The sequence below is a fragment of the Perognathus longimembris genome, chromosome 17, assembly GCF_023159225.1.
Source record: "Perognathus longimembris pacificus isolate PPM17 chromosome 17, ASM2315922v1, whole genome shotgun sequence".
Taxonomy (NCBI): domain Eukaryota; kingdom Metazoa; phylum Chordata; class Mammalia; order Rodentia; family Heteromyidae; genus Perognathus; species Perognathus longimembris.
In genome coordinates, this window is record NC_063177.1 from 18722763 (window position 1) to 18744416 (window position 21654).

At 51.7% G+C, this 21654-nt stretch overlaps 1 protein-coding gene across 1 annotated transcript; it reads right to left on the reverse strand.

Moving 5' to 3' along the window:
- Nucleotides 1–650: 650 nt before the first annotated feature.
- On the reverse strand, nt 651–21125 carry Ankrd13b (ankyrin repeat domain 13B). Its single transcript, XM_048365499.1, has 15 exons — nt 20914–21125; nt 6630–6765; nt 6394–6518; nt 6263–6308; nt 5568–5711; nt 5289–5478; nt 5146–5212; nt 3731–3812; nt 2972–3036; nt 2655–2785; nt 2382–2539; nt 2071–2223; nt 1780–1943; nt 1634–1710; nt 651–951 (listed from the first exon to the last, which is right to left on the reverse strand). Exons 1-15 carry the CDS (start codon nt 21025–21027, stop codon nt 726–728), a joined length of 1878 nt encoding a protein of 625 aa, XP_048221456.1. The 5' UTR covers nt 21028–21125; the 3' UTR covers nt 651–725.
- Nucleotides 21126–21654: the final 529 nt, after the last annotated feature.

The following is a 21654-nucleotide window of genomic DNA, read 5'->3' on the forward strand; positions in this document are numbered from 1 at the left end:
ATACACAGTCTTCAAGGCACCACGAAGAAGTCAGGCTTTGCCCAGGCCTGGGGGCCACCTTGGACACGGGACCTGATCATAAAAACGTGCCTTGAGGATGGGGATTCCAACTTCTGGCTGCCCGAGGAGAAGCTGGGACCACCCTGAGACCCAGGACAGGCGTGGGGGTTGAGGAAGCAGGGCACCCCGCTAAGTGCACTTGACGCTGAAATGACAGGATGTGGGGGCAGGGACGCTGAGCCCCTGATGTGCTGGTTTGTGTCTGGGACAAAGCAGCAACACAGCACAGGGGGAGCTCAGCTGCCTCCCAGGGGTGAAGAGCGGAGATGCAAAGGCTTCAGGGACAGTGTCCTGGAATGGGGTTAGTGAGTGGGAAGGACAGCCAGCCAGAAGGAGCCAGAGATGGAGACAACGCTCCTCTAACGGTTTCCTCTTCAGGACCGCCCAGCTCCTCCGCCCTTGGGCCATATCCAAGCGCAGAGGAGTGGACTAGGGGGTCATGATACAGCCAAGCAAAGAGGACCGGGCAGTGCCAGTTGCCTCTGGGGGCCCTGGCCTGGAAAGTCACCCCGCGCATGTCAAACCCCTCCCTGCCTGGTGTCTTGTGCCTGGTGCGCTGCCACATGCCTCCCGCTGCAGTTCGGCAGGTACTCTGGCCGGGCCTGTCGCACCCTGGCCCCCGGTGGGGTGGCGCGTGGAGTGGGCGAGGGGCCCAGCAGGGGGCGCTACTGTTCGGTCAGCGAGAGCCGCAGAATGCGCTCCAGCTCCTCCTCCTCCAGGCGCGCACGCCGCCGCCGCTCCTCCTGCTCCTGCGCAGACAGCTCCATGGCCAGCCGCAGTTGCTCGTCGTAACTCCGGAACACGCGGCCAGGGCCGGGGCCAGGACTGGGCCTTGGGCTGGGGGCTGGGGCTGGGGGCACAGGCTGTCGCTGCGGCGTTGGCGGGGCGCTCCTGAGGGTGGGGAGGATTTGTGGAGTGCTCCCTGTGCACCTGCTCTGCTCTAGGGCGAGAGACAGCATGGAGGCCCCAGAGCAGAGCAGGCCCACCAGCCCTCTATAGGAGGCATTGAGTTGGGGGTCCACCCCAGTGGTAGCACATCTTGGCCTCAGCATCCTGTCTGGTGTCCCCCACATCCTCTATGGTGAGGGTCTGCATGCTGAAGGCCTGGGGCCCTGCCCTCTACCTGCCTAGGGAGCTCTGGCCATGACTCAGCACCAGGAAAGGCTGGTGTAGAAGCCATCTTGTTACCAGGTAGGAGCCTTCCTAAAGAATACACGTTCTGAGTGGGTTGGGCCAGAGGCTCACGCCTGTCATCCTAGCTACTCGGGAGGCTGAGATCTGAGGTTCGGTTTAAACCCAGCCCAGGAAGGAAAGGCAGTGAGACTCTTATTTACAATTAACCACTGAAAACCCAGGAGTGGCATTATGGCAAGTGGGAGAGCACTAGCCTTCAGCACAAAGAGGCTCAGGGACAGAGCCCAGGCCCTGAGTTCAAGCCCCACAATCAACAAAAAATAAAGTGTTCTCTAGGCATAGAAGGATTCCAGCATCTTCACTCAGTGTGACGGGAGTATGAGAGACTGTGTGTTTGGTGGGGGTGCGGGGAGTCCTCTTTGGCCTAGCATGCACTGACCTGTCCTGTCGGCGACCCTCATAGGACATAGGGTGGGTGCCTGGCTTGCTGTTGGTTAGCGCCTCCCAGATTGTGACCTGGAGGGAGGGGCCTGTTAGCTGTGCAACTCCACACTGGCATGGCCCGACGTGGCATCAGGGACACACCTGGTCATACTCACTGCCCGCCTCAAGCAGGCTCTGCTGGATGGCGAACTGCAGCAGGTCGTCGTCATCGTCCCGGGTCGTTGCCTCTCGCTGGCCACCCAGCACACTGTAGCCGCGTGGCGCCTCAAACAAGGCTGGGGAGATCTCACAGCTGCGGCATGAGGCTGGGGGCAGGGCCTGAGGGTCAGGCATGGGCAGGGCCTCCCCCTCCAGGTGACTCTAGGGGCAGCATGGGGCTGGAAATTGAGCTGAACGCAGAGAGGGCATGACTGTGAGGGGTGCGAGCCTTACTTGTAGAGCTGGAACTGCTGACACTGGAGGAGTCGCTGCCTGGGGAGGGGGTCTCACTGCTGGGGCTGCCTCGGACGGAAGGCACAGGCTCGTCGCAGCCATTAAGGTTCCCAAAGGTGATGCGGGCATTGAGGATGTGGAAGATTGGAATTTCTGGGAATGAGACAACCATCAGGCACTGCATGTACACATAGCCCCCACCGCACCTCAGGGCTGAGGCCCTGACCTCATCCCAACCCCATCCCACCCTCTATAAGTGCTATGGGAAATGGTGCTGCTGGTGGTGTGTAGGGGTCGGGTTTGTTTCTCACCAATCTTGACTGGGAAGCCAGGAGGCAGACGCAGGGTGATGAAGTCCCGGAGCTTGGCAAAAAGTGCATTGCTAACAGCCATGAGGTCAATGATGGGGGCCACCTGCTCACACAGGGACAGGGGGTGCTCCTCACACAGCCACAGCTTAGCCTTGAACCTACCCACCAGATCCCAAGGGGTAGAGGTTGCTGCAGGAAGGAAGCTGTGGCCTCCCAGTACCTCTTGGAGCTCCGTCCCTGCCATCCCTCCCACACAGAAGCTGGGGGCCTCACTTTTGTGTCTTGGTGGTCAGTTCCATGGGACGGCCCATGTCGCGGTTGCCAAGCTCGAAGTTGGGATTGAAGTATTCTTCTGCAGTGATGGCAGTGGGGTTGGCTTGGCTCAGGGTCTGAGTAATCAAGGTCTATACCACATGGGAGAGACCATGAGCTCTCAGTCCAATGCCAGGGAGCCTCTTGGTACCACAGGGCCCCAGCTCCTCCCTGCCAATGTGGAGCTGACATGGCGGCGTGGAGACACACACATAGGCCAAGCTTCCTAAGCCACATCCACACCCCTCCACAGAGTGATGGCCCTGGAACACACTCACCCCATTTTGAGGGCCACCATGCTGCTCAGCAATTCCCAGGAAAGACTGCAGAGGTGTCTTACAGCCTATAAGAAATGTGGTATCTCAGGACACTCAACCCCACACACGGGCACCTCCTCAGAAGTGCAAAACCCAGGACCTAGGGAGGAGGCTGGTCCTTGGAATAGGGGAGAGGGAGGCAGCTTTCCCACACAACATCTTCAAGCATCTCATCTAAAGGCGACTAAAGGCTTCGAGGGGTGGAGCCCTGACCCCTGCAAGCATAACTGGAATAAAAGGCTTCCCAAAGTGCTGCTCTCCAGGCTGGTGACACTAGACACAAATGTCTTCATTTGCTCTCCTGTGATGTAGGAATTATGTGTTTCCATTTGAGACAGGTTAACTAGTGCCCAGAAAATCTAATACATATGGACACTCAGAATCAGTAGCAGGCTCCCTTGCCTTTCTACACCAAGGCCATGTCACAGTACACTACACTAGACTAGCTGATAAATGGCATGGCATGATAATTCTCCCACTCCTAAATGAAATGCAGGCATTCTTAACCAGTTGTAGTATGTCCACCTGCTGAGCTTAAGTAAGTCCTAAGAATCTTAGTATACTAGGCAGCTGCAGTGACTTGGCACTTGAAATGTTTGCCTGAATAGGCCATCCTGACTGCTGCTGGACTGCCAAAGGGAATAGTGAAATGGGTTCTGAAGTGGGATCTAGTTCCTCCAGTCCTGCAGCACTTCCTCCCATCCACCTTGGCCTCATTACCTTTGACCTTGCCCTTGTGCTGTTCTGAAAGATGCTCTGTCCGAGTCCGTGTGATGAGCTCTACATTGGAGGCCCCATATACCTGAGTACAAAGAAAAAAGTGGCTCTGTGCAATGAAAGGTCCTGGAGTGGCTCTTTGCTCTGGTCCCCAGGTCTTTGGGCAAATAAATAGATCTTTCATTCATTAAACTAATATTTTTGTTATGCTGGGGAACCCGGCCTTGCTCTAACATACTGTGTGTGTGTGTGTGTGTGCGTGTGTGCTGTTACTGGGGTTTGAAGCTCAGGGTCTTGTGCTCTTGCTTGGCTCTCTTGTTCTGTGCTAGTGCTCTATCATTTGAGCCACACCTCTGATTCCATATTGTTACTGGTTAATTGAAGATAAGAACCTTGGATTTGGGCTGGGAATGTGGCTTAGTGGTAGAATGCTTGCCTAGCATGCATGAAGCCCTGGGTTCGATTCCTCAGTACCACATAAACAGAAAAGGCCCGAAGTGGCGCTATGGTTCAAGTGGTAGAGTGCTACTTTTTTTTTTTTTAATCAAAAAAAGAAGTTCAGGATCAGTGTTTAGGCCCTGATTTCAAGCCTCAGGACTGGCAAAAAAAAAAAAAAAAAAAAAAAGGAAAGGAAGGAATCAAGGAAGAAAGAGTCTTGGAGTGGTCTGCACAGGCTGGCTTTGAACCTCGATCCTCAGATCTCAACCTCCTGAGTAGCTAGGATTACAGACATGAGCTACCAGCACCTGGCTTAACACACATTTTTGTGTTGGTCCTGGAGCTTGAACTCAGGTCTTAGACTCTGTCCTCGAGCTTTTGTGCTCAAGACTAGCATTCTACCTGAGCTACAGCTCCACTTCCAGCTTTTTGATGGTTAATTGGAGATAGTCTCACTGCCTTTCTTGCCTGGGCTGGCTTTGAAACTGTGGTCGTCAGATCTTAGCCTACTACTCAGCTAATATTATAATGCTCAGCTGTAATACCATACCATCCTTGGAGGTGACCACTAGATATACAACAGTGAACAAGCCAGACTCAATCCCTGTCCTCATGAGTTAGCCAGTGTAGCTGGAAAAACAAGTAGACAGTTATAAATCCCTATTTGGTATTACCATACCAAGATGAAAAACATCAAAGATTAAATGGGATACAGGGAAGAAGAGCCCCAGTCCACATGTGTGAAAGAGAGGTAAGAGCACCTGATGGTGCAAGGATTAAATGATACAAACAGCCATGTAATGTTGAAACTGTGCCAGGGACAGGAATGTAGTAAATGCCCTTCTCCTAGGGTAAGCATTACCCTAAGGCTTTGCTTGCATGCAGCCTCTAAACTAGGGAAGGCTGGTCAGGAGGCCCCTGTCCAGTCCAGTCCTAATCAAGTGTGTGGCTGGCTCTGGCATTGGGAACTAAGGTCTCACCTTGGCTTCATACCCATTCACTATCTCTGTCTTCTCACTGCGCCAGCCCAGGATGCCAGTCTTGTTCCTGAGGAGGTAAAGCGTCTAAGTGATGTGGGGACCCAGGAGGCTGGCTCCAGACTGGACAGGTGATTTCCACTCACCTCTCAAAGGAGATGTTTTTGGTGTCAAGCTGCGTAGTAACGACAGGTGCGGTGAGGCGGCTCAGCACCTGCTCCTCTGTAGGCTGGGCAGCCGCCAGCAGCAACTCCCGGTCTTGGCCCGCCAGTGCCAATGTCTCTGTGTATACTACCCGGCGGTCGTGGTCAATCTCCATGACTACGGCACTTGTGTCTGCCAGCCATGGAACAACACAAGGGGTCAGAGTGGCACCGGGCTTTCACCCATCCTCCCTGCCCTGCCCCACCTCTTGCTTGTCTGACCTTGACCCCTAAAGATGAAGCTTCGGTTCCCTCGCTGCCATGTCATGTGGTCAAAGCCCAGTAGCGTAGTGTCTACCCTCAAGTTCTGCCCACTCTTCCATACTTTGTAAGTGTCGCTAGGGCAGATCTTGGACACCAGGGGGACTAGGTAGAAGTGGAGGTCAGAGGTGACTTCAGTTTGCTTGGCCTACAGAGCCTGGACCAGAGCTTAGGGCATAGGAGTCAGGATCAGTGATGTGGTCAGAAAAGAAGGGGAGCACTGGTAGGAGAGCAGACTCTCCTTCCACTTCTACCCACAACAGATACAGCCACATTCCCTCAGATGCGAAGAGCCAATGGTTGGGGTCAGGCAAGACTTGGCCACTACTAAGTCTGTGGCAGCCAATGCACACTAACTCATTCACTCAACCTCTCTTCTATGCAGTCCATATTTATTGAACATCTACTACATATAGGCACTATTTCAGTCCGCAGGAATACAACACTGAACAAGACAGGACTCGTGCCCTCTGGCACTTACCTTCCAGCCTGGTAGAAAACCAACAGATCACTACCGAGGAGTGAAAGAATAGGGGAAGAGGATAGTGTCTGGGGCACTCTGGAGAGACCTAGCTGAGAGCTAGAGAGAAGCAGCCCCACAAAGGGCAATGGGAGGGTATACCAGGCAGGACGCGGCCCCACTCTACCCCTCTTACCCCAGCTAGTGAACTCCCACTTCATCTCCACGTAGAAGTCCTGAGCCTGAAGGATGACAAGGAGAGGAGCTGAGCCAGCACTAGAAATGGGGTATAGGGCTCTGGTGGGGAGGCAGGAGGCCAGGCCTCACCTTGCGCAGCTTCTCCAGGAGCACAGGGATGCCTGCGAGCCGCTTCACCACCCGCTGGTAGTCCCGGTACCGCAGCACCAACTGCACCAGCTCCAAGTCCCGGGTACTCACAGCCTCCTGCAGCACTGGGCACAGGGAGGCAAGGTTACAGGGCAGGACACTGCAGCCGACCCCAGGGGAGTTCCTGATATTGGGAGCATCCTGGCTGCAGAGCTGGGGCGACCAGGGGTGCCCACCTGTCCAGCCACTGCGATTCTCCCTGCCCACATCTGCGCCATGTGCCAGGAGCACCCGGGCACATTCCAGGTGCCCCAGTGTGGTGGCCAGGTGCAGGGGAGTCCGGCCACGGGGATCCAGCTGCTCAATGTCCACCTGGAGGAATCGAAGACGTAGCCCTGATCACTTCTGAGGCAACTGGCCTGAGCCTCGCAGCCCTTCAGCAGGCAGCAACTCTGGCTGCGTCACAAGGTTGACAGGATGAGCTGCAGCCAGGTAAGAGGCACTAAGAAGACAGGGCAGAAAAAAAGGAACACTGGGAGAGGGAGGGACTTCCTCCTTTCCTGTCCACCTAGGCCCCCTGGCTAGATCCTTCCCACAGGACCCAGTGGGCTCCCTGGAAAGAGTAAGCCAAAGAGTGAAGGGTGGCCCCATGAGGCTGTTGGCCAAGAAAGGCACCTGAGTGTTCAATTAATAAACAAATAAAATAAAAAAAAGAAAGGCACCTGGGGCTGGACCCATTTAAAACACCCAGCCCTCACCATGAAGGGCCACCAATTTCCATCACTGATGTTATCACTAGGTAAAGGCTAGTGTGCAGGTACAGTACTACCTTGATAGCAACAGAAGAACATGTTGACAGCACAACTTCAAAGCCGTGCCTTGTGCCAGGGAGACACTATGCTTTAACAATTTGCGAAAGCCCTATTATTTTGTGACTAGCATGATTATGTGGCATGAGACTTTTGCTGTGTGATAAAATTGTATTTGTTAAATACAAGTATTTAAATGTATCACAGGAGTCTATGACTTGAAGTTAAATACAGCAAACTGACCATATGCATATAACTCTTCCTGTCCTTGCCAAAACTTGACTGAAATGCCAGTAAAAGGTTTCTCTTCCAGCCATGATGAGACAGCTGAAATTTCACTCCCACCATAAAATAGCTAAACAAGAGAATGACAATCTGAAATAATTCCTTCCAGACACGACAGTGTAGGACTGCAATCCCTGGGTTAAGTAAGAGAAATGATCACTATTGATTTTTTTATTATTATTATTTTTACTACTAATTAGCTCTATGGCTTCTCCAGGTTTCTGCCTGGAGGAATACTCCAGAATGCAATTCAGAAGGGGAATCCCCAGCAGAGTCTGGTGGTTATACTGAATTGTAGAGACAGAGATGGGACTCCAAGGAGACTGAGGTAACCAGAAGTTGAAGGACAGTGTTCTAGAAGGGCATGAGCCTTTGAGTCCTTGCTGATTTTTAAACTTTATGTATGTATAGTAAGATAGTGTGAAAAACAGCAATGAACTGATAAATTCTAAAGAGCTCACCCAGGGCAGAGAAAATTCAAGCTTCCATCTGTTAAGGGTGGAAGGAAAAGCATCCATTAGAAATCCTAGAAGTTATGCCTTAATAGTAGGGCTAAACTAGCCCTACAGAAAAGCCCCCCACCCCCAGACCCACCCTAACAAATTGAAACGCCCTCCAAAAGATCATTTTCATTTACAAGCACTTTATTTAGTTTCCAGAACAAAGCCTAGCACTCTAAAAGAAGAACAACAAAATCCAGATACTTATAGTATTTATAGTGTCTAATGTCAGGTTACATCTATGAAGCTGTTAATGTAGCTCAGTGCTATAGTACTTATCTAGCATATACCGTGAGGCCCTGTATTCAGTCCCTGACGCACAAAAACTAAAGGGAAAAACAAAAACACTAAAAATGAGACCAGGCATGATGGCTCACACTTGCTTTTTTTTTTGGCCAGTCCTGGGCCTTGGACTCAGGGCCTGAGCACTGTCCCTGGCTTCTTCCCGCTCAAGGCTAGCACTCTGCCTCTTGAGCCACAGCGCCGCTTCTGGCCGTTTTCAGTATATGTGGTGCTGGGGAATCGAACCTAGGGCCTCGTGTATCCGAGGCAGGCACTCTTGCCACTAGGCTATATCCCCAGCCCTTTTTTTTTTTTTTTTTTGCCAGTCCTAGGGCTTGAACTCAGGGTCTGGGCACTGTCCCTGAGACTCTCTGTGTTTAAGGCTAGCTCTCTACCACTTGAACCACAGCGCCACTTCTGGCTTTGTCTGTTTATGTGGTACTGGGAAATCGACCCAGAGCTTCATGCATGCTAGGCAAGCACTCTACCACTAAGCCACATTCCTAGCCCCATGGCTCACGTTTGTAATCCTAGTTATCTAGGAGGTAGAGACTGGGAGGACCATGGTTTGAAGACAGTGTAGGTGAAAAGTTAGCAAGACAGGGCTGGGAGTATGTCCTAGTAGTAAAAATGCTTGGCTCCTATACATGAAGCCCTGGGTTCAATTCCCCAGCATCATATATATAGAAAATGGCCAGAAGTGGCACTGTGGCTCAAGTGGTAGAGTGCTAGCCTTGAGCAAAAAGAAGTCAGGGACAGTGCTTAGGCCCAAGGCCCAGGACTGGCAAAAAAAAAAAAAAAAAAAAAGCAAGACCTGGGCACGGTGGTGGAGACTTGCAATCTCAGCTACAAGATCGTCTTACATAGGTAAGTAGGAGGCTCTCAATCTGAGGCCTACTCTGAGGAAAAACATGAGAGAGGGGGCTGGGAATATGGCCTAGTGGCAAGAGTGTTTGCTTCGTATACATGAAGCCCTGGGTTCGATTCCTCAGCACCACATATATAGAAAATGGCCAGAAGTGGTGCTGTGGCTCAAGTGGCAGAGTGCTAGCCTTGAGCAAAAAGAAGCCAGGGACAGTGCTCAAGGCCCAGGACTGGCAAAAAAAAAAAAAAGAGAGAGAGAGAGAGAGCACAAGCAAGCAAGTAAAAAAGGACTTAGGGCATGGCTCAAGTGGCAGACTAGTAAGTGCAAGTCCATCAGTTCATATTCCAGTACTGCCAAAAAAAAAAATATTAGAAACCAAGGACTAGCAACTCACATCTGTAATACTAGCTACTCAGGAGGCTGAGATCTATGGATTGCAGTTTGAAGCTAGCCCAGGTAGGAAAGGCAGTGAGACTCATCTCCAATTAACCACCAAAAGCCAGAGTTGAAGCTGTGGCCTCAAGTGAAATAAAACCAGCCTTGAGCAAAAAAGCTCAGGGATAGAATCCAGACTTTGAGTTCAAGCCCCAGGACCAATCCCCACCCCCTCCAAATTATCTATCTTATCTAGCTAGCTAGCTGATATAAATCTCATTAGATATGTCACAGGTAAGAAAATATGAGCCACAATCAAGGGAAAAAATAAATGTATCAGAAGTGAAAGAGTGGCTCAACATGCTTAACAGTTTAAAGAAAAATATAAGCAAGATGTTCATAAGAGTTACAAAAAATAATACAACACAAACCATCTAAAGAATATAATGTCTAAAATGAAAACAAAACAAAAAACCAGGAGCCAGTGGCTCACACCTGTAATCCTAGCTATTCAGGAGCTGAGATTTGAGGATCCAGGTTTGAAGCCATCCTAGGCAATGAAGTCCAAGAGACTCTTATCTCCAATAAACTACTACAGAAAAAGCCAGAAGTGGGGCTGGGGATATGGCCTAGTGGCAAGAGTGCCTGCCTCATATACATGAGGCCCTGGGTTCGATTCCCCAGCACCACATATACAGAAAATGGCCAGAAGTGGCGCTGTGGCTCAAGTGGCAGAGTGCTAGCCTTGAGCAAAAAGAAGCCAGGGACAGTGCTCAGGCCCTGAGTCCAAGCCCCAGGACTGGCCAAAAAAAAAAAAGAAAAAGCCAGAAGTGACAATGTGACTCAAGTCATAGAGGGCCAGCCCTGAGCACAACAAAGCTAGTGGACAGTGCCCAAGCCCCGAGTTCAAGCTCCAGAACTGGCAAAAATAAAACTGAATAATTGTATGTAATGAACAGTGTTTTCCTTTTTTGTGCTGGGCCCCTGGCTTGAACTTAAGCCTCAAGCTCACTCAGCTTTTTCCTCACCAACAGTGCTCTGCTACTTTAGTTACATTTCTAGTTCTGGCATTATGTTGGTTCTTTTGGAGATGGGAGTTTTCTGGTTGGGCTAGTTTTGAACCAAGATCCTCAAATCTCAGCTTCCTAAGTAGCTAGGAGCCACTAGTACTTGGCATATATTTTGTTATTTGTTGAAACAGGGTATCACTATGTAGTCTAGACTAGCCTCAAACTCATGATCTTTCCCAGCCTCCAAAGTGCTGGGATTATAACAGTGTGCCACCATGCCTGGCTTAACATTTAAGGATTTATGTATTTTTTACCAAAAAAGATTAGTGAATTTGAAAACACAGCAATAGAATTATACAAACTGAAACATGGGAGGGGGGACAGTTACTAGAAAAAAAAAAATCAAAGAGCCTCGGTCATCTGTGAGACACTACCCAGCATTCTAACATATTTGTAATTGGAATCCCAGATATAGACATAGAGGAAATAAGACAAATGTAAAAAACAAAACAAAATATTTTTTTTCCAATTATTTGGGGGTGGTCAGTTGTGGGTGAGGCTTGAACTCAGGGCCTGGGCACTGTCCCTGAGCTCTTTTGTTCAAGGCTAGTGCTCTACCACTTTGAGTCACAGTACCACTTCCAGTTTCCTGGTGGTTAATTGGAGATAAAAGTCTCACAGGGACTTTTCTGCCCCAGCTGGTTTCAAACCACAATCCTCAGATCTAAGCCTGATCTAGGAGGCTAATCCTAAACTAGGATTACATGCATGAACCACTGGCACCTGGCTCAAATATTTTTGTTTGTATGTTTTTTGTTTGTTTTTGCTAGTCTTGGGGTTTGATTGAACTGGGGGCCTGGGCTCTGTCCCAGAGCTTCTTTTGCTCAAGACTAGCACTCTAGCACTTGAGTCACAGCACCACTTTGAGATTTTTCTGTTTATGTGGTATTGAGAAATCGAACCCAGGGCTTCATGCATGCTAAGCAAGCAATGTACGGCTAAACCACATTCCCAACCCTCAAATACTTTTTATTTGGTTCCTTGAGGGAGTCTCACTATGTAGTCCCAGGCTGGCCTCAAAACTTGCAATTCTCCTGTCTCTGTCTCCCAAGTACTGTGATTTACAAGTATGTACCACCCAGTTCAAAAAATGTTTTTTGGGGGCTGGGGATATGGCCTAGTGGCAAGAGTGCTTGCCTTGTATACATGAGGCCCTGGGTTCGATTCCCCAGCACCACATATACAGAAAATGGCCAGAAGTGGCACTGTGGCTCAAGTGGCAAAGTGCTAGCCTTGAGCAAAAAGGAAGCCAGGGACAGTGCTCAGGCCCTGAGTTCAAGGCCCAGGACTGGCCAAAAAAAAAAAATGTTTTTTGTTGTTTTTTCCCCAATTTGATTCAAAAACTATTCTAGTGGAGTGAATAATAGTGTCCCATACAAGATCAGTCCATATCACAACCCAACCCTCAGAACCTGACCTCATAGCCTTATATGGGAAAAAGTGTTGTTGTAGATATAATTATGTTAAAGATCTCAAGAAAAAATCATCCAGAATTATCTTGGTGGTTTCAGAATCCAAAGAAAAGTGTCTTCATAAAATACACAGACCGGGCCTATAGCCCATGCCTATAATCCTACTGCTAGCACGCCTCTTGACAGTGCAATGAGGCCTGCTCGAAATACTCACACAGATACAGTTTTTGCCACTGCAATGGTAAATGGTTAGAAGTCACTTATATTCAGGCTCTCTCTCTTTTCCTCTCTTTCTCTTCCTTTTTCTCCCTCTCTCTCTCTCATCTTCCTGCTTACTTGCTTACTGCATAAAATTCCCAAGTCCTACCTTGTGTGCGTTGCTCACAAAGCTGCCTCTTTTCACAGACCTCCGAAACCGAGGCTTGACCACTAATGTGCTTTGTCAGCAAAGATATCTAAAAGTTCTTTTCTCTAGCATTGACCACATGGTGGATATTGGGTTTAACAGGCACCAGCTCAGGCGCCATTATGCCATGCCACGTGTCCTCTGTTAGTGTGTTTGTGCCCTCCTGCCACCCCCCTCAACATGGCATCCCACTGGAGTTTATCAAAATATGGTTTCTCCATTTTATAATCTGAAAATTGTTGTTTGCTAGCAAAATTGTTTTTCTAACCAACCACGTGGTTCTAAAATATTGGACAAAAAAATGTCATTTACTACTGGAATTCCGAAAGAGTCTACTGCTGCTCTTACCAGCCAAATACTGGAAGTGGAGCTCAAGTGGTAGAGTACTAGCCTCAAGCAGAAGTGCTGAGGGACAGTGCCCAGGCCCTGAGTTCAAATCCTGTGAATGCCAACGAGGGCAAGCCATCCCAGCAACAAGCACCTAGACCGCTGGGACTCAGCCAGTTCTGGGAACAAGTATCATGGAGTAGAGTAAGAGGAAAATGATCGCATCCAAAATGGAGTCACTTTGTCTCACCCTTTCAAAATTAATCAGAGCCGGGGGATCAAGAGATAGTAGCTTGTCCATCTAATGTCCATACCTGAGTATAAGAACTAGCCAAGTCACCCAATTTTTAATTTTGTGCCCTAAGCCCTTCCTTTTGCCTTAATATTTTTTTGTCCAGCCCCTGCCTCAGGAGACTTCTTCCAGGCTTCATTCAAGGACTGGCATCTACCACCAAGGGACCCTGCTGCTCGCCTTCTCCAGGAGGGGCCACATTTCTGCCTTTTACCCCTAATGTCGACGCCCCTTGCCAGCAAGAAGCAGCCAGAGAGAGTCTTCGCCCTTTTTCATAACTATTAAAAGGCTGGAATGTTAGGTCCTCTCCCTGAGGGCTCCATGTAGATGCCCCCACCTCATTAAGTCTCCACCCAGTTACCTGGGTAACCTGCAGACCTGGAGGCAGTTACCTCCCCTTTCCCTGAGGTCACATCCTAATCCACCTGGCCACACCCCTTGCCCCTGCCCTAGAGATAAGGCAGGGCTGGGTGGGGGTCTCTCTTTTCTCTCCCTTCTCTCCTGCCATGGATCCTCTTGGCCACAGGCCAGCAGTTCAGTAATAATCTTCCTCTCCTGCCTGAATACCGCGTGGTGTTCTCCTTTACCGGCTACCTACTTTAAAAACCTAACACTTATCAATAAAATTTAATAATAAAAAAAAATGAAGGAGAGGGCTGGGGATATGGCCTAGTGGCAAGAGTGCCTGCCTCATATACATGAGGCCCTGGGTTCGATTCTCCAGCACCACATATACAGAAAATGGCCAGAAGTGGCGCTGTGGCTCAAGCGGCAGAGTGCTAGCCTTGAGCAAAAAGAAGCCAGGGACAGTGCTCAGGCCCTGAGTCTAAGGGCAAAAAAAAAAAAAAAGAAGGAGAAACAGACTTTTACAGACAAAAGCTAAGAGAATTGTTGCCAGAAGACATGTGGGATATGTTAAAGGGAATTCTTCAGGTGAAAAAAAAAAAGGAGTAACAGATGGAAACTTGGATCTACACAAAGGAACAAAGAATACCAAAAATGTTAAATCTGCAAGTATAAGAATGTCAGTAAAATATTTAAAACCCACAAGAATAAAGAAGAGATGTCAGCAGATAGGAAATTTCAACACATCTTTAGAACATGGCAAGTGGCTGAGGCCCTGGCACTGATTGGGAGCAGAGGAAACCAGAACCCCATCACTGAATGGTGAAATGTGCCAGGCCCCAGTTCTCCTGGAAGTTGCAGGACCAGGCAGTGGGACTGAAGCTCAGAGCTATAAGGGGGAGGGGGAGGGCCTAACTAAAACCCAGAATGTTCTGGTCTCTCTCTCTCTCTCTTTTTTTTTTTTTTTTGCCAGTCCTGGAGCTTGAACTCAGGGCCTGGGCACTATCCCTGAGTTTCTTTTGCTCAAAGCTAACATTCTACCACTTGAACCACAGCACCACTTCTGGCTCTTTCTGTTTATGTGGTACTGATGAATTAAACCTAGGGCTTCATGCATGCTAGGCAAGCACTCTACCACTAAGCCACATTCCTTGCCCATCTTTTGGTCTCTTCTACAACCTCATAAATATGAGAGATAACCTCTTACCACAGGATGCCAGGAATTTATTCTTGTGGGAACTGATCATGGCGTATGAATTCAGGAATACTGGCCACAAGATGATAGGGCTAAAATCTCATGACCAGTGATGTGTGATACAATTTAGCTCATATCCCTCCAGTGGCTTCCTATTGTGTTGACCAGAATATTTGACAGTCCTGAGCTGCTCTTCAAAGTCATCTTCTCTCCAGACTCCCCTCCACTCATACTACCGGCTTTCCTTAGAAGGACCTCTTGGATACCCTACTGCCATGGTTTGGATGTGGTTTGTCCCCTAAAGGTTCATATGCTGGAAACTTGGTCTGCGGTGAGGTAATGGAGAGAGGTGGTTCGAGACGAGGGTGGTTAGCTCATGGGCACCCTGGAAAGGAGTCAAAATGCCCTCCCAGTAGAGTAGGTCAGGTCTACTAGGACTAGAGTAGTTCCCACAGGTAGAAGAATGGTTTTTTAAGTAGACTTTAGCTGGCTCACTATCTTGGCTCTCTCTGGCTCTGTTCTCACCCATGTTGGTTCCTTCTGCATTAATTTATCCCCCATGTTGTAACACAACCAGGGGGCCAGTGCCAGATGCTGGCACCATGCTGTGTGGACGTCTCAGCCACCAGAATCACAAGCTAAAGAAATCTTATTACCTTATAAAGTACTCAGTGGCTGTTTTTTGGTGTGTTTTTTTTCTTTCTTTCTGCAGTGGTAGGCAGGGCCTTGTGTGCCCCAGGCAAGTGCTCTATCCTGGCCACACCCCAGGCAATCAGGTGTTGTGTTGTAGCTACACAAACAGACCAAGACACCTAAGAGCCACAAAGCTACCTCGCTCACCTCAGGTTGCTGCCCAAATGTCACCTCCTTAGATTAGTCTGCCCTGACAACCCATCTCAGGTGACAGTTGCTACTTATCTATCCACTGCCCCTTATTTTGCCCTGGTTCTCTGCCAACATCCAGGCTTGTTTACTTTTTCACTGTCTCCTTCACTTAGAACATGCCCCTTGAAAGGCAGGGTCCTGTCATTTTCTTCACTAAAAGCCTCTTTGACCCCCAGGCAACTGGATGCTCATTACTGGGTGTGGAAGAGATATCTGCCTCCAAGACTCTAAGGGGGAGCATGAGGAGGAGAGGATAGCAATGTACAAAGGTGAGAAACTAAGATAGTGGTAGAAGTAGCTTGGTCACAAATACAGAGGTAAATTACAAGAAAGGACCCAGAGTTCCAAGTGGTCACCCCAGAAACGAGACCTGGAAGAGGGAGTAGAAAAGTCACTCTGAAAAGCTACTTTTCATTCAAAGCCATCAAGCAAGATAGTATAAAACTCCTTTGTCAAATATAAGGCATTTGGACTGGAAATATGGTTTAGTGATAGGGTGCTTGCCTAGCATGCATGAAGCCCTGGGTTCGATTCCTTAGTACCACATAAACAGAAAAAGCCAGAAGTGGCACTGTGGCTCAAGTGGAAGAGAGCTAGCCTTGAGCAAAAAAAAGCCAGAGACAGTGCTCAGGCCCTGAGTTCAATCCCCAGAACTGGCAAAAAAAAAAAAAAAAGGCACTTTAATTTATATTATTGTTTAACATGTGTTGGAACTTCCTCACCTTTAAAAATGGTGTTTTTTTTTTTCTCATTTAAAAAGCAAGTGTAGAGCCAGGTACCAGTGGCTCATGCTTGTTGTTTTGTTTGTTTTTGTTGGTTGTGGGGCTTGAATTCGGGGCCTGGGTGCTATCCCTGAGGTCTTTTGCTCAAGACTAGTGCCCTACCACTTTAAACCATACTGGCACCTGGCTTAAGTGGCTCATGCTTGTAATCCTAGCTACTTAAGAGGCTGAGATCTGAGGATTGCAGTTCAAAGCCAGCCAGGGCAGGAAAGTCCGTGAGACTTATCTCCAATTAACCCTGAGAAAACTACAAGTGGCACTGTGGCTCAAAGTGGTAGAAGCACTAGCTTTGAGCACAAGAGCTCAGGAACAGTGCCTAGGCCCTGGTTCAGGCCCCATGACTGACAAAACATACACAGAAACACACACATGCCTGGGCCCTCTCCACCCCGAGCCTTGGCCTGTGAGAGTCCCCACAGAGAAGGGGAAGTACCCTTTGCTGTCGGGGGTAGGTTGGCCTCTGGGGGTCCCAACGTATGTGGGGTCCTGAACCCTTGCATGGGAATGGTGGAGAATCCCTCACAGTCCCTCTCTGGCTGAGGAAGTCAGGAGGTAGCCTTCCCCATTCCCACCCAGCTCTGCCCCAGATGCTACCTCTGCTAACAAGGCCCCAGGGACCTGACAGGGCCAGGGACTCAGATGCTGCGCACCTTCCCCATCAGGTGCCTCACTCAGCTCCAGGCTCTAGAGAGGCTGGCACTGTCTGCCAGAAGAGCCCCTCTCTGACATTCCTGGGGAGTGCTCCTGAAGCCCACCATAGGACACCGTTGATTCTAAGATCTATGTGGACCCCAACACACATAGCCAGGCCCTAAAGCAGCTCTCCCCAGGGGTCCAAGCAGGTCTGCAGTGCAAGTGGCACCTGCACATTAATCTCATCAGCAAAGGCTTACAGCTGTTTAATCGCTGGAATGAAAAGGTTTCCATGAAACCCAACACCAGGGCTTCCCCGACAACTGAATGGAGCCCCTGGACCCAATGCACCTCAGCACGAGTCAAAGCTGGTGTCTTAGGAGCTGAGGCTTCCTGGGCAGACAGCCTCCCTGCCTCCACTCAGGGGCATGCACATACAGACACATGCATGCTGGTGTGTGCAGGGCCACCCAAAAGCCTTGTTCTGTCTCCACACACGTTGCCTGTGTCACCCTAAGGGTGCAGGCACATTCATGCCCAGCTGTGCTCTGGCTCTGCAGGAGTCTCCTCCTGGGTAGCACCTGCTCTCCCAGCCAGCATCTTGTACTGAACACCTCTTACACCCATATGCATTAGCAGGACGTTTTCCAAGCTCCTTTAGCATGGACAGACTCCTGTCAAGTGAAATCTTTCACCAAAGTCCAAACTGGTAGACTAAAGCTAGGTGCTGGAGAAGAGCCAGGGCCCGGAAGGTAGCCTGCCTGCTTGGTCTCTGCTTTACTCCCTGCCCCCAGGGGAGAAAGTAGGGACTTGGGTTTGGTCACAGCTTCTGAGCTCTGGCCCCAAAGTGGGGGGAGGGGCGCAAGTGTCAGATAGTCTGAGATCTCTTAAGATGTGAGGTGGTGGGGGGCTTCCTCAGGCTGCACAGGGGACTAGAATGGTTGGGGGCAGTGCTTCTGACTCTCCAGCCACCCTCCATCCCTGCAGCCCCTCCTCTTCATCCTAGAATGCATTGATTTTTGGTTTCTGGGGTTTGTGGCTCCCTCTCCCTGAGCTTCATAGCTCACCAGCTGTGGTGATGTCCCACACCCAAGACTTGCGGGAGAGGTCACAGGTGCTACCCAAGGTCCTGGACATAACCAGTGGGGCAGTATCTTAGCATGGGGCCCCATCTTGATGGACTCTAGGTTGGAAGGATGAATGGGGAGCATAAAGGACAATGGCAGAGCCAGCCCCAGAAAAAGAGACATTCTAGAGATCATAGTAAGGTCCCCTACAGAGTCCCTGTTGCCAGGAGAATTCTGCTCCCCTGGCTCTGCCTGCACATGTGCCTCCCACAGGGAGCCATGCAATCTAATCCTGTTCCCTCACCCCCAGGGAACAGCAGGGACTCGTGACTCCACAACCCGGGCCATGCCCAACTGGCTGTTACAACCCTAAGGCTATGCCAGGCAAGGGGGAACTGGCACATCCACTGGCTATAACTAGCTGTGTCTCCTAGCCTGGCAGGGCACCCAGCAACCACAATATTGCCAGGCACCAGCTAGGTCCCTTCCCTTTACTTCAGCATCTCCTACCTGTCCCTGACTCCCAGCAAAGCTGATGAGGGCTGAGCCAAGCCCAGGAGTCTGCTCTGAAGGCCACTATGCTCACCCCCTCCTTGGCCAGCAGCAGCACTGCCAGGCCTGCCCACAGACCTCTGTAGGGCTTTTTTGGAGTGAAACAGAGACAGCTATGCCAAGGGAAGGCAGGGAAACCCAGATGCCAAGTGCTTGAGAAAAGCCTGGCTGTTTTCTGTGGCAGCTGATGCCAAGAGCACCCGAGAGATCAGGGACCCCCCCCCCCACCCCCGCCGAGGATGCCAAGGGTCTCAGGAATTTTGTCATATTAGGCAGCTGCCACTCAGGTGTTTTCCCTGCACCAAACAGAGTCTGGTGGCCCAAAGATGAGGCAGTGCATATCTGTGAGCAGCACTCTGGGCCAGTCCTGGAGCTATGGGTATAGCCAGAGGCTTTCCACCCAATGTGATTGGCATGCCCTTTCTTGGTGCCTAGAGGAAGGAGAGAATTGGCTCCCCTGTAGCTGAACAAGGGTTAATCTCCCTGGTGCCCTATATTCCCCTGGCCTGGATTGAGGACAGGGCAGGTGGTGTCCATTTCAAAGAGACATTAACTCACCAGGACCAGAATGAGGTAAACCTGGTACCTGCTTCCTCAGGCTGCTTGAGAAGATGAGGGAGGTGCCTCTCCAGGCCACCTTTACCTCAGCAACTGCTCTACTCTCTCTCCCCCAGCCTCCCTTAGCAAGATGGCTGAACACTTCAGAGCTGCCAACAGAGAAACCTAAGTGGAAAGGCCTTGCTACCAGAGCATTCTGTCTCTCCAGTCTGCAAGAAAAGAGCACCCACACTCTTCCTACAAGGGAGTGGACCTGAGGTTCATTCTTTAGCATTTTAACAACCCTTGGACTTCCATGAAGTTACTCTCAGACCACACTTAAGTCCTTCCAGTTGTAACCTGTCAGCGGCTTTCTTCCTTTGCTTTCAGAGTAGGGAAGCAGAGAACTAGAGAAGAGACTGTCTGGATCTCAACTCCCAGCCTGACACACCTGTAATCCAGTCATACCTGCCTTCCCAGAACGACATCTCATTCAGGACAGATACTGGGCCTTGTGTGTCTTTGTTCCAGAGCACTCCAACCTCTCTTTGTAAGAACTCTCATGGCTTCCAAGCACTTCTTTCAATGATGGATAAACCACTGGGCTGAGAAGCAACTTGAAAAATCTTTGTAGAAGCCGAAGTAAAAAGGAAACAGACATGCAGACCAGTCCCACAGGCTTACAGGCCCAGTGACCCACTATTCACTGGGGAACACTATGCAGAACTGGATGCCACACTGGTCTGGGAGATTTGGTGATAAACCACAGAAACACAGCCCAACCCTCCTCTGCCTTGGTCTGATGGCCTACCCTGGACTTCTCCCTTGAGAATTGGACAGCTCCTCACACTGAACTTCCATGACTCAGGAAGGTGCCTGGGCACAGCCAGGCAACTCCTGAGCCAAGCATTCCTGGCTCACAGTCCTAGGACTCAGACCCCAATTGAGTGTGTGTGTGTGTGGGTCCCAACCTTGGCAATAAAGGGCAGCCTGGGCTCAGCTCTGCCCACACTCCACTCTGGAGAGTGGACAATCTCCACATCAGTGCCTACCCTGCAGCCTGCCTGGGCAGCAAGAGCAGGAGAAGGACCATAGTGACCTGGGCCTGCCTTTGTCCAGAAGAATGACCAGTAGACTCCACCCCTTCCCCTATCTTGATGGAGGCCACTACCTAGCCCAAAGCCGGGAGCCCCAAGGTCCTCACCGACCAGCAGGAACCAGGATGCCCATGCTCTATGCAGAACCTCAAGCCATTCCTGAGGCCAGTTCCCTCTGGTTTGATCCTCAGTGCCTAGACGCCGAGCCACGGCCCGAGAGGGCAGGCGAGGCTCTTCAGCACCTGGACAAGGCCCTGCTGGGTTGCAATGGGGTCTTTCCTCCACTCCCCTTTCCGAGCCGGACTGGGGTTTGAGGGACACAGTGGCAAACAGAGAAGAGCACTCAAGAGGAAGAGAAAGAGCACTGGGTGGGGCGGGGATGCCCGGGAGTGTCACGCCGCCCGTGCCCTGGTCCTGACCTGCGGCCCCCTTCCCCACACGGGTCTTTCCCACCTCCGCAATCCCACGCGGAGATGTCGCGGCTCGGCTGAGCCGGGCGGATTCTCCCCTCACGTGGAATCCAGACCGAGCCGACGGCCCCTCCCCGCCGTCCTCGCAGCCCGGACGGCGAAGGGGCAGTGTCCCCTACCCCAATAGAGGAGGGCCTGGGCCACGTGGGGGGCCGCCCGTCCGGGCAGGAGGGGAGCGGACCGGGGCCGCTCCCACCACCCGCTCCCGGTCAACAAGCACAAAAGCCGAGGCTGCAAACAAAGAAGCGCTGCAAAGTCGCTGGGGAGGCGGGCCGGCCGGCGCCGCGCCCCCTCCCCACGCGGGGTCCCCGCGGCCCCCCGACGGCGCTCCTACCTGGCCCGCGCGGACCTCCTTCTCCAGCTCGCGGTGGCGGTTGTGCCACACGAGGTAGTGCAGCGGGTATTTGCCCTCGGGCCCCTTCCTGGCGGAGGCGTTGGCGGGGATCATCGCCCGCTCCTCATGCCGGGGCCGCGGCGCCCGGCCCGGGAGGAGGGACGGCGCCAGAGCCGGGGCCCGGGGCCGCGGGGCGGGCGGCGGGCGCTGTCTGCTCGCAGGGCTGCGGCTCGGGCATGTGCGAGCGGCGACGGCGGCGGCGGCGGCGGCGGGCGGGGGCGGCGCGCCCGGCGTGGTGCGGGCGGCGCGGGCGGCGGGCGTCCTCGCGAGGCGACGGCGGCGGCGGGCGGCGGGCGGCGCGGAGAGGCCCCCGCCCGCACGAGGAGGGAGCGGGCACTCGGCGGCGCGGCGCAGCCTCGCCTCCCGCCCCCACCCCCACCCCCCGCACCGAGAGACGCCGATCGGCCCAGGGAGTAGGCGCCCGCCGCAGGCACGCACGGGGGCGCACGGGGCGCTGCCTCCTAGGATGCCGCCGCCGCAGGGACGCACGCCCGCAGCCCCCGGCTCCCCGCAGCCGCATAGCCAGGCCAGGGACGCGGTGCGGGGGTGTGGGGAGGGGGGTCCCGGGGACCCCGGGCGGAGAGGGCTACAGATCGCCCCGGGGCATCATGGGGCTTGTAGTCCGCCTCGTGGAACCGAGACTATGGAGTGACCAGGGAGGGTCTCGCTCTGTCCCCCGAT

Bases quoted from the DNA above. Each gene is read 5' to 3' on its own strand.
- Ankrd13b (XM_048365499.1), bottom strand. From the start codon at position 21,027: ATGATCCCCGCCAACGCCTCCGCCAGGAAGGGGCCCGAGGGCAAATAC. The intron at 3,813-5,145 runs GTGAGACCTTAG...CTTTGTACTCAG, and splicing joins TGAATGGGTATGAAGCCAAG to GTATATGGGGCCTCCAATGT. The intron at 2,224-2,381 runs GTGAGAAACAAA...TCTCATTCCCAG, and splicing joins TGGCTTCCCAGTCAAGATTG to AAATTCCAATCTTCCACATC.